At 36.6% G+C, this 13,368-nt stretch overlaps 1 protein-coding gene across 1 annotated transcript in view; it reads right to left on the minus strand.

The window, feature by feature from the left end:
* LOC128644138 (laminin subunit beta-4-like) overlaps positions 1-13,368 on the minus strand; it is a 184,889-nt gene that overhangs the window by 13,894 nt on the left and 157,627 nt on the right. The window contains exons 22-23 of the mRNA XM_053696848.1: positions 5,256-5,413; positions 656-880 (exon numbers count right to left, since the gene is read on the minus strand). Coding sequence (XP_053552823.1) covers positions 656-880; positions 5,256-5,413 — 383 coding nt within the window. The remainder of the gene's footprint in view (positions 1-655; positions 881-5,255; positions 5,414-13,368) is intronic.

Consider the following 13,368-nt stretch of genomic DNA (forward strand, 5'->3'; position numbering starts at 1 on the left):
TACACACTTTCATATGGTTGAAAGTGATTAAATCCGTGGAGTAAATAATTCTGCTTTCAAAAAGAAGTAACAGAGCAACAATGTGCCAACAAATGTAATAAAGGTATCACTTCTGTTTTCACTCAAACACAAAATGTTGGGAAGATTTATAATACTTGCTAGATGTTTGGCTCAGTCAAGATGGAACGTAGAAGAGCTATTTCTCCAGTAATTTTAGAGGGAAAGAACCCAGTCTTTGCTGGACTCTCACCCTCTTGTTACCTTGAAGGTAACTTTATAAAAGCTTATTTGATGTAAAGAAACAGGTGGTTTCCTAGACACAAAAGAAGTTAATCTCTTCTTTCCCACTCTGTTCAAAGCTCTTTTTCCTTAAATTACATGTGGTCTAAATAACATACTGTATCTGATGGATTTAATGTAATACTTAGTGAAGAGAAGTAATTATTATTTACTTAAATTGTAACTGAAATGTTTTTATAATTGATAGTTCAGGTCTGATCTGAGTGTAGCAATGCAGGATTATCATTAGCAAGGAAAGGTCTATAAATTAAGGTTAATTATACTACGGTTTTTATTATTGGGAGACACTGTTTTTGTTTTGACCATTATACACTGTAATATGAAACTTATATTATCATTTTGTTGTGTAACTTACTCTGACAATTTTGAAGAAGAGCAGATCCGAAATAATCTGGTAAACAGGACTCACAATTTGCGCCATATGTGTTGTGCAGACATTTTAAGCACTCTCCTGTGACCTTATCACAAGATTCAGGATCCGTGGGGTCAATATTATTGTTGCACTGGCACGGTACACACTTTTCTTCCCCGTTCTCCAAATCTCCGTAAAACCCAGCAGGACATTCTTTACAGTTGGAACCTAATAAAGAAAAGGATGTTAAGATCTTCCATAGAAGACTATGATAATGAAAAAATGTAGATGTGTTATTTTGTTAGAGAATGTCAGTTTAACACTATTACATACAGTGGGGGAAAAAAGTATTTAGTCAGCCATCAATTGTGCAAGTTCTCCCACTTAAGAAGATGAGAGAGGCCTGTAATTTTCATCATAGGTGTACCTCAACTATGAGAGACAAAATGTGGAAACAAATCCAGACAATCACATTGTCTGATTTGGAAAGAATTTATTTGCAAATTATGGTGGAAAATAAGTATTTGGTCAATATCAAAAGTTCATCTCAATACTTTGTTATATATCCTTTGTTGGCAATGACAGAGGTCAAACGTTTTCTGTAAGTCTTCACAAGGTTGTCACACACTGTTGCTGGTATGTTGGCCCATTCCTGCATGCAGATCTCCTCTAGAGCAGTGATGTTTTGGGGCTGTCGCTGGGCAACACGGACTTTCAACTCAATACAAAGGTTTTCTATGGGGTTGAGATCTGGAGACTGGCTAGGCCACTCCAGGACCTTGAAATGCTTCTTACAAAGCCACTCCTTCGTTGCCCGGGTGGTGTGTTTGGGATCATTGTCACGCTGAAAGACCAGCCACATTTTATCTTCAATGCCCTTGCTGATGGAAGGAGGTTTGCACTCAAAATCTCATGATACATGGCCCCATTCAATCTTTCATGTACACGGATCAGTCGTCCTGTTCCCTTTGCAGAGAAACAGCCCCAAAGCATGATGTTGCCACCCCCATGCTTCACAGTAGGTATGGTGTTCTCTCTCCTCCAAACACGACAAGTTGTGTTTCTACCAAACAGTTCTACTTTGGTTTCATCTGACCATATGACATTCTCCCAAACCACTTCTGGATCATCCAAATGCTCTCTAGCATACTTCAAACGGGCCCGGACATGTACTGGCTTAAGCAGGGGGGCACGTCTGGCACTGCAGGATCTGAGTCCCTGGCGGCGTAGTGTGTTACTGATGGTAGTCTTTGTTACTTTGCTCCAGCTCTCTGCAGGTCATTCACTAGGTCCCCCCGTGTGGTTCTGGGATGTTTGCTCACCGTTCTTGTGATCATTTTGACCCCACGGGGTGAGATCTTGCATGGAGCCCCAGATCGAGGGAGATTATCAGTGGTCTTGTATGTCTTCCATTTTTTAATTATTGCTCCCACAGTTGATTTCTTCACACCACGCTGCTTGCCTATTGCAGATTCAGTCTTCCCAGCCTGGTGCAGGTCTACAATTTTGTTTCTGGTGTCCTTCGACGGCTCTTTGGTCTTCACCATAGTGGAGTTTGGAGTGTGACTGTTTGAGGTTGCGGACAGGTGTCTTTTATACTGATAACAAGTTCAAACAGGTGCCATTAATACAGGTAATGAGTGGAGGACAGAGGAGCATCTTAACCCTTTAAGGACACAGCTTTCAGTTTGCTCAATTGTTTTATGACGGAAAAATTCCGTCATATGTCCTTAACAGGTTAAAGAAGAAGATACAGATCTGTGAGAGCCAGAAATATTGCTTGTTTGAAGGTGACCAAATACTTATTTTCCACCATAATTTGCAAATAAATTCTTTCCAAATCAGACAATGTGATTGTCTGGATTTGTTTCCACATTTTGTCTCTCATAGTTGAGGTATACCTATGATGAAAATTACAGGCCTCTCTCATCTTCTTAAGCGGGAGAACTTGCACAATTGGTGGCTGACTAAATACTTTTTTTCCCCACTGTAGGTAAAGACCACTCAAGAGCTGCAGAGAACTGCTAGTCCCGTGTGGTAACTGCCTCAAATGCAATCATCAGCATTGGTCAGCTACAGTTTCCTCTCTGGCCAACAGTACTCTGCCACTCCCAGGCGGTACTTTAAGTATGTGTTTACCCCTTTGTGTTGTTAAACACATAGAGCTGGGTCATCACTAGTGTTAAAAGTGCAAGCTGTAACAAACTAAAGCAAATACATTTTTCATTACTATGGCCCTTTAAAAATGTTAATATGCTAAAAAACAAACATAACTGATAGAATATCTATACATAAATAATTATGTTAAAATTCTAAAGGATTTTGTGTAAATTCTAAACTATATATAAAGGGTAAATTATACTTCAAAAAATGTTATTTTATTTATCTGAAAGAGCAGCAATTGAATTTGTTTATGATATTGTTTGCAAGGTAAAAAGTTAAAAACAAACTGAAAATTGAATTCCCCTAAAATGTTTCATTTTACATAGTATAAGAAACCTTGGCACTGTACTTAGCTTATTTATTTGGCATAATTTTTAACTCACTACCCCAGAGAGAGAATCCTGCATCTACAACATTCTACAATGTGATATGTTTTATTATTTAATTAATAAAGAAACTCATTTATATCTTTGGCAAACTGGGTGCAGTGAGGGGGATAAGATAAAAATACTAAATAGTATTTTAAATGGGTATGTTCCTGGGATGTAAAACTATGCACATTTTGTTAAGAAAAGTCCAGCTTTAAATGCTTTTAAAATGCACTGCTAAATTACTAATATATGCTATATACAAATTATATCTACCTATTTACATAGATGAGCTTCATTTATCAAGTTACAGATGTGGCTTGGGAGTGTATTGGAGGCTTGTTCATGCAAGTTAGGAGCATTAATGATTGACATGCCCAGCTCTAGCGCTTTTGGTTGTATGAGAGCAGGGGCTGCCACCATGATATATATAGGCAACAGTTTATCAAGCTACGTATACATTGCAGGCTCAGTTATGTAAGTTATGTCAGTTATGTCAGTTATGTCAGTTATTGTATCTATCTATCTATCTATCTATCTATCTATCTATCGTATCCATCTGTCCATCTATCATCTATCTATCTATCTATCTATCTATCTATCTATCTATCTATCTATCTATCTATCTATCATCTATCTATCTATCTATTGTATCTATCTATCCATATATTTATCTATCTATCTATTGTATCTATCTATCTATCATCTATCTATCTATCTATCTATCTATCTATCTATCTATCATCTATCTATTTATCTATCTATCATCTATCTATCTATCTATCTATTGTATCTATCTATCTATCTATCTATCTATCTATCTATCTATCTATCTATCTATCTATCTATCTATCTATCTATCTATCTATCTATCTATCTATCTATCTATCCATCTATGTAACAATTGTATCTATCTAACTATCTATCTATCAATCTATCTATCTATCTATCTATCTATCTATCTATCTATCTATCTATCTATCTATCTATCTATCTATTGTATATATCTATTTATCTATCTATCTATCATCTATCTATCTAATGTATCTATCTATCATCTATCATATATCTATTGTATCTATCTATCTTCTATCTATCTATCATCTATCTATCATCTATCATATATCTCTCTATCTATCTATTGTATCCATCTGTCCATCTATCATCTATCTATCTATTGTATCTATCTATCCATCTATTACCTATCTATCTATCTATCTATCTATCTATCTATTATCTATCTATCTATCCATCTATCCATCTATCTATCAATTGTATCTATCATGTATCTATCTATCTATCTATCTATCTATGTATCTATGTATCATGTATCTATCTATCTATCTATCTATCTATCTATCTATCTATCTATCTATCTATCTATCTATCTATCTATATCTAATGTATCTATCGTTCTATATATCATCTATCTATCTATCTATCTATCTATCTATCTATCTATCTATCTATCTATCTATCTATCTAATGTACCTATAATTTCTATCTATCATATATCTATCTATCTATCTATCTATCTATCTATCTATCTATCTATCTATCTATCTATCTATCTATCTATCTATCTATCTATTGTATCTTTATTTCTATCTATCTATCTATCTATCTATGTATCATGTATCTATCTATCTATCTATCTATCTATCTATCTATCTATCTATCTATCTATCTATCTATCTATCTAATTTACCTATAATTTCTATCTATCTATCTATATATCTATCTATCTATCTATCTATCTATCTATCTATCTATCTATCTATCTATCAACATAAAAATAACTTTAATATGTTATTTATGTTTCAGTTGAAACTTGTAGGAAAAGCATCTTGTATGCCTAGGTATTTGTTGGTCAGAGGCTCCCCTAGCCCTTTAGTAGATGTAAAATATTGTTTATGAATCACAGCAACATGTATTAATAAAAACAGCAACAACAAGCTAGTAATTTATTAACATGTGAATACATTGTGTATAAGTGTGTCCCTAACGCTTTGTCTGGTAATAACGGAACGTTACATTATGAGCCACCTAATTAGCACAAATGTGTAACGTACCTGTGTAACCTTCAAGACAATCGCAGACAACTTCCAAGCTATCAGGATCTTGGTGACAGGAATGTGCAAAATATTGGTTGCTTGTTGGAGAGTCTGGACACATACATGGTTTACAAGGTTGTCCAGAAACTGGGTTTCCATAGTAATTATCAATACATCTAATGGATTCAAATGATATAAAAAAAGTTATTTTCCAATATTACATATGCTTGAGTATTTTGTACTTTTCAGATGTGTACACAAATTAAACTGATTTGATCTGTATTAGGGATAATATTGCCAAACAAGTTGGATCTACTCTGTGTATTATTTGAGCCTGCACATTATGAGCTATGAAATCCAGTAACTGTTATTCTGATCCTTCAGTACATGAATTATTGTTCAGTTCATAGCTCTGTAATGCAAGTATAATGTATCCTTATAGAATTAAACAAGTCTGAGATAATGTTGCCTTTGTGCTGATTTAAATTGATTAAAACATCAGCAGAGTCTGACTGTTATTGGAACAGATTGCCACCTTGTTTGCTGCAATTGTTTATCAAAGGTTAAACTCCACCTAACACTTTCCTTATTTTGAATAGATAATCTGAATTGCTTCTGGAGAAGACAAGGTTTGCCACTGTCATAGTGGTAACAAAATTCAGACATCGACATCAGCAAAAATGATAAGATACCAAACTACACATTTAAGGCACAGTATTCTTCAGAATTTTTATTGTATAAAAAGAAAGATAATCCCCTTATTACTCGTTTCCCTGGTTTTGCATAACCAACACTTTTATATTAATATACTTTTTACCTCTGTGATTAAATAGTATCTAAGCCTCTGCAAACTGCCCCCTTATTTCAGTTCTTTTGACAGACTTGCATTTTAGCCAATCAGTGCTGACTTTTAAATAACTCCACGGGAGTGATCACAATGTTTATCTATATGGTACACATGAACTAGTGCTGTCTAGCTGTGAAAAACTGTCAAAATGCACTGAGATAAGAGGCAGCCTTCAAGGGCTTAGAAATTAGCATATGAACCTATTATTATTATTATTATTATTAGTTATTTGTAGAGCGCCAACAGATTCCGCAGCACTAAACCTACCTAGGTGTAGCTTTAAAAAACAAAACAAAAACAGAGAGAACAAAGCATCAATGTAATATTCTTATACATTACATTTTTCTTGTTTCTTCTTTTCTTAGACTGCCTGAAAATTTCTAACCATCTTTGATGTGGGCAACTGGGCACATGAAAACATCTGGTCTCTATGGGATCTTTCACTTGTGCCCTTGTGGATAAAGAAAAACATGCTTATTAGTGTGAAACTGTAGTTGCAGACTGGCCTTTGAAAAAAAGCAGTGCTCTTAGTGCACACAATATACAAAACTAGACAAGATTTCTGGTGGAAGGAGCCATGGAATTGTGACAACTTTGAGCTCTCTGCTGAGGTCTCTGATGACCATCCACTTCCAAATATTTCGCCCACAACAAGACTTGGCAGTGTGAGAATCTTCCAACTGAATTGAATACATCTGCCTTTTGCCATAGATTATAAAGTTAAAGTGGTGAATATTCACTGCTGTAAAAACCAAGAAGTACATGGTGATTAGATAGCAGTTCTTTTAAGGGTCTGTCTGTAAACTAGCATGTCTTCTTTTTTCCTACTGCATTTATAATGAATTTACTTAATCATTTATGTCTTTCCTCTGTCATTAGTAAAATAGTTTCACTCAGTTGTATGTGTGTCCACATATTTATATGTATATATGTATATGTATGTATATATATATATATATATATATATATATGTGTGTGTGTGTGTCTGTATATGTATATATATATTCCCACGATCACCCAACTGGCCTGGAGCTTGGAGGCTCTGAACTCGTTAGTTCAGCAAAGGTACGAAAACCTCGGAGTGCTGATTGACGCTGGACTATCTTTTAAACAGCAGATTTCCTCCGTAATAAAATCTGCCTACTTTCATCTGAAAAACATAGCCAGGATACAACACTTAATTCCCCCGATGATATGCCAACATTAATCCATGCATTTGTATCCTTTAGGCTAGATTACTGCAATGCACTTTACTTGGGCCTCCCAAAAAAAGAACTCCATTGCCTTCAGACAGAACAAAACGCAGCAGCCAGACTATTGACCAATCAAACTTGCTCCTGCCACATAACACCTGTTCTCCACTCCCTGCATTGGCTTCCAATTAAATGGCGAACATATTTTAAAACTGGCCTGCTGACTTTCAAAGCCTTAAACAACCAAGGCTCACAGTACCTGAAAGAGCTCCTGACACCCTACATCCCATCCCATTCACTTAGGTCAGCCAACACATCCCTCCTCTCAGTGCCAAGAATAAGGACAAACTCAGGCTCCAGAGCATTCTGCCACGCTGCCCCTACTTTCTGGAACTCTTTACCATGCACAATCAGAGAGGCACCGTCCTTACAGACTTTTAAAAAAAAGCTAAAGACCCACCTCTTCCATCAGGCATTCAGTCTGCTTATCTGACCTTCAGAAACTCCTAACTTTTATGTCTTATGTTGGTATATTTGTAAAGTGCTTTGTGTCTCACAGGGAGAAAAGCACTATATAAATCGCAAATTATTATTATATTATTATTACCTGATAAATTCATTTCTTTCATATTGGCAAGAGTCCATGAGCTAGTGACGTATGGGATATACATTCCTACCAGGAGGGGCAAAGTTTCCCAAACCTCAAAATGCCGAAAAATACACCCCCCACCACACCCACAATTCAGTTTAACGAATAGCCAAGAAGTGGGGTGATAAGAAAGGAGCGAAAGCATCAACAAGGAATTGGAATAATTGTGCTTTATACAAAAAAATCATAACCACCATAAAAAGGGTGGGTCTCATGGACTCTTGCCAATATGAAAGAAATGAATTTATCAGGTAAGTTCTTACATAAATTATGTTTTCTTTCATGTAATTGGCAAGAGTCCATGAGCTAGTGACGTATGGGATAGCAAATACCCAAGATGTGGAACTCCACGCAAGAGTAACTAGAGAGGGAGGGATAAAAATAAATACAGCCAATTCCGCTGAAAAATTAATCCACAACCCAAATCAAAAGTTTTAATCTTTATAATGAAAAAAACTGAAATTATAAGCAGAATAATCAAACTGAAACAGCTGCCTGAAGTACTTTTCTACCAAAAACTGCTTCGGAAGAAGAGAAAACATCAAAATGGTAGAATTTAGTAAAAGTATGCAAAGAAGACCAAGTTGCTGCTTTGCAAATCTGATCAACAGAAACTTCATTCTTAAAAGCCCACGAAGTGGAGACTGACCTAGTAGAATGAGCCGTAATATTCTGAGGCGGGGATTTACCCGACTCCAAATAAGCATGATGAATCAAAAGCTTTAACCAAGATGCCAAAGAAACGGCAGAAGCCTTCTGACCTTTCCTAGAACCAGAAAACATAACAAATAGACTAGAAGTCTATCTGAAATCTTTAGTAGCTTCAACATAATATTTCAAAGCTCTTACCACATCCAAAAAATGTAAAGATCTCTCCAGAGAATTCTTAGGATTAGGACACAACGAAGGGACAACAATTTCTCTACTAATGTTGTTGGAATTCACAACTTTAGGTAAAAATTTAAATGAAGTCCGCAAAACTGCCTTATCCTGATGAAAAATCAGAAAAGGAGACTTACAAGAAAGAGCAGATAATTTAGAAACTCTTCTAGCAGAAGAGATGGCCAAAAGGAACAATACTTTCCAAGAAAGTAATTTAATGTCCAGAGAATGCATAGGCTCAAACGGAGGAGCCTATTAAGCCTTCAAAACCAAATTAAGACTCCAAGGAGGAGAGATTGATTTAATGACAGGCTTGATACGAACCAAAGCCTGTACAAAACAATGAATATCAGGAAGATTAGCAATTTTTCTGTGGAACAGAACAGAAAGAGTAGAGATTTGTCCTTTTAAGGAACTTGCAGACAAACCCTTATCTAAACCATCCTGAAGAAACTGTAAAATTCTAGGAATTCTAAAAGAATGCCAAGAGAATTTATGAGAAGAACACCATGAAATGTAAGTCTTCCAAACTCGGTAATAAATCACTGATTTACGAGCCTGTAACATAGTATTAATCACTGAGTCAGAGAAACCTCTATGACTAAGCACTAAGCGTTCAATCCATACCTTCAAATTTAATGATTTGAGATCCTGATGGAAAAATGGGCCTTGAGACAGAAGGTTTGGCCTTAACGAAAGTGGCCAAGGTTGGCAACTGGACATCCGAACAAGATCCGCATACCAAAACCTGTGTGGCCATGCTGGAGCCACCAGCAGTACAAACGAACGCTGCATTATGATTTTGGAAATCACTCTTGGAAGAAGAACTAGAGGCGGAAAGATATAAGCAGGTTGATAACTCCAAGGAAGTGTTAATGCATCCACTGCTTCCGCCTGAGGATCCCTGGACCTGGACAGATACCTGGGAGTTTCCTGTTTAGATGAGAAGCCATCAGATCTATTTCTGGAAGCCCCCACATCTGAACAATCTGAAAAAAACACATCTGGGTGAAGAGACCACTCTCCTGGATGTAAAGTCTGGCGACTGAGATAATCCACTTCCCAATTGTCTATACCTGGGATATGGACCACAGAAATTAGACAGGAGCTGGATTCCGCCCATGCAAGTATCCAAGATACTTCTTTCATAGCTTGAGGACTGTGAGTCCCACCTTGATGATTGACATATGCCCCGGTTGTGACATTATCTGTCTGAAAACAAATAAACTGTTCTCTCTTCAGAAGAGGCCAAAACTGAAGAGCTCTGAGAATCGCGCAGAGTTCCAAAATATTGATTGGTAATCTCGCCTCTTGAGATTTCCAAACCCCCTGCTCTGTCAAAGATCCCCAGACAGCTCCCCAACCTGAAAGACTTGCATCTGTTGTGATCACAGTCCAGGTTGGATGAACAAAAGAGGCCCCTTGAACTATACGATAGTGATCTAACCATCCAAGTCAGAGATAGTCGAACATTGGGATTTAAGGATATTAATTGTGATATCTTTGTATAATCCCTGCACCATTGATTCAGCATACAAAGCTGAAGAGGTCTCATGTGAAAATGAGAAAAGGGGATTGCGTCCGATGCTGCAGTCATGAGACCTAAAACCTCCATGCACATAGCTACTGAAGGGAATGATTGAGACTGAAGGTTCCGACAAGCTGCAACCAATTTCAGACGTCTCTTGTCTGTTAGAGACAAAGTCATGGATACTGAATCTATCTGGAAACCTAAAAAGGTTACCCTTGTCTGAGGAATCAAAGAACTTTTTGGTAAATTGATCCTCCAACCATGTCTTTGAAGAAACAACACTAGTTGATTCGTGTGAGATTCTGCAGAACGTAAAGATTGAGCAAGTACCAAGATATCATCCACATAAGGAAACACCGCAATACCCCGCTCTCTGATTACAGAGAGTAGGGCACAAGAACCTTTGAAAAGATCCTTGGAGCTGTTGCTAGGCCAAAAGGAAGAGCAACAAATTGGTAATGCTTGTCTAGAAAAGAGAATCTCAGGAACTGATAGTAATCTGGATGAATCGGAATATGAAGATATGCATCCTGTAAGTCTATTGTAGAAATATAATGCCCTTGCTGAACAAAAGGCAGAATAGTCCTTATAGTCACCATTTTGAATGTAGGTATTCTTACATAACGATTCAAAATTTTTAGATCCAGAACTGGTCTGAAAGAATTCTCCTTCTTTGGAACAATGAACAGATTTGAATAAAACCCCAGACCCCGTTCCTGAAAAGGAACTGGCACAATTACCCCAGATAACTCCAGGTCTGAAACACACTTCAGAAAAGCCTGAGCCTTTACTGGGTTTACTGGGATGCGTGAGAGAAAGAAACTTCTCACAGGTGGTCTTACTTTGAAACCTATTCTGTACCCTTGAGAAACAATGTTCTGAATCCAATGATTTTGGATTGAATTGATCCAAACATCCTTGAAAAATCTTAGTCTGCCCCCTACCAGCTGAGCTGAAATGAGGGCCGCACCTTCATGCAGACTTGGGGGATGATTTAGATCTTTTAAATGGCTTGGATTTATTCCAGACTGGAGAAGACTTCCAATTGGAAATCGTTCCCTTAGGGGAAGGATCAGGTTTCTGTACCTTATTTTGACGAAAGGAACGAAAACGGTTAGCAGCTTTAAATTTACCCTTAGATTTTTTATCCTGAGGCAAAAATGCTCCCTTCCCCCCAGTGACAGTTGAAATAATAGAATCCAACTGAGAACCAAATAATTTATTACCTTGGAAAGAGAGAGATAGCAATATTGATTTAGAAGTCATATCAGCATTCCAAGATTTAAGCCATAAAGCTCTTCTAGCTAATATAGTTAAAGACATATATCTGACATCAATTCTAATGATATAAAAAATGGCATCACAAATGAAATTATTAGCATGTTGAATTCGCTTAACAATGCTATACACATTATGATCTGGTACTTGTTGCGCTACAGTTTCCAACCAAAAAGTTGAATCAGCAGCAACATCAGCCAAAGAAATAGCAGGCCTAAGAAGATGACCTGAACATAAATAAGCTTTCCTTAGATAAGATTCAAGTTTCCTATATTAAGGATCTTTAAAAGAAGTACTATCTGCCATAGGAATAGTAGTACGTTTAGCAAGAGTAGAGATGGCCCCATCAACTTTGGGGATCTTTTCCCAAAACTCCAATCTATCAGTCAGCAAAGGATACAATTTCTTAAACCTTGAAGAAGGAGTAAAAGAAGTACCCAGTCTATTCCATTCCCTAGAAATCACATCTGAAATAGCATCAGGAACTGGAAAAACCTCTGGAATAACTACATGAGGTTTAAAAACCGAATTTAAACATTTACTAGTTTTAATATCAAGAGGACTAGTCTCCTCCATATCTAATGCAATCAACACCTCTTTTAATAAGGAACGAATATACTCCATTTTAAATAAGTATGAAGATTTGTCAGTGTCAATATCTGAGGCAGAATCTTCTGAACCAGATAGATCTTCACCAGAGATAGATAAATCAGAATGTTGTCGGTCATTTAAAAATTCATCAATTTTATGAGAAGTTTTAAAAGACTGTTTACATTTATTAGAAGGTGGTATGACAGACAAAGCCTTCTGAATGGAATTAGGAACAAATTCTCTCACATTAACAGGAATATCTTGAGCATTAGATGTTGAAGGAACAACAACAGGTAATGGATTACTACTAATGGAAATATTGTCTGCATTTAAAAGTTTATCATGACAACTATCACAAACTACAGCCGGAGGAACAGTTGCCACAAGTTTACAACAAATGCACTTAGCTTTGGTAGAACCGACATCAGGCAGCAGGATTCCAATAGTAGATTCTGAGACATCTTGCAATATGTAATAAAGCAAAATTATCAATTTCCTTAAATGACAGCTTCAGGAATGGGAAAAAATGCAAACAAAATAAGCTTCTGGAAACCAGACGCACAATGAAATAAAGATTTAAATAATGTCAAAAGTTTGGCGCCAAGTATGACGCCCACAACTGACAAAATATTTTTTGGCGCCAAGAACGTCTGCAACAAACACGAGCGTCATAGATGACGCAACTACGTGAAAACTCTTGGCGCCAACTAAGACGCCGGAAATGACGAAATTACGTCAACAAACGTAATTCTCACGCCAAAAAAGTCTCGCGCCAATAATGACGCAATAAATCATAGCATTTTGCACTCCCGCGAGCCTAACAGCCCGCAATTTAGAAAAGAGAGTCAATTTGAAAATTTCAGGTAAGAATTTTTTTATTTTTTTTCATATGGATTTCCCAAAATGAAACTGACATTCTGCAAAAAGGAAATATACTGATAAACCTGAATCATGGCAAATATAAGTACAAAACATATCTTTAGAACTTTACATATAAAGTGCCAAACCATAGCTGAGTGTCTTAAATAAAAGAAAACATACTTACCAAAAGACACTCATCTACATAAAGTAGATAGCCAAACCAGTACTGAAACGAGATTCAGTAGAGGTAATGGTATATAAGAGTATATCGTCGATCTGAAAAGGGAGGTAGGAGATGA

Source organism: Bombina bombina, unplaced genomic scaffold (assembly GCF_027579735.1).
Source record: "Bombina bombina isolate aBomBom1 unplaced genomic scaffold, aBomBom1.pri scaffold_561, whole genome shotgun sequence".
Taxonomy (NCBI): Eukaryota; Metazoa; Chordata; class Amphibia; order Anura; family Bombinatoridae; genus Bombina; species Bombina bombina.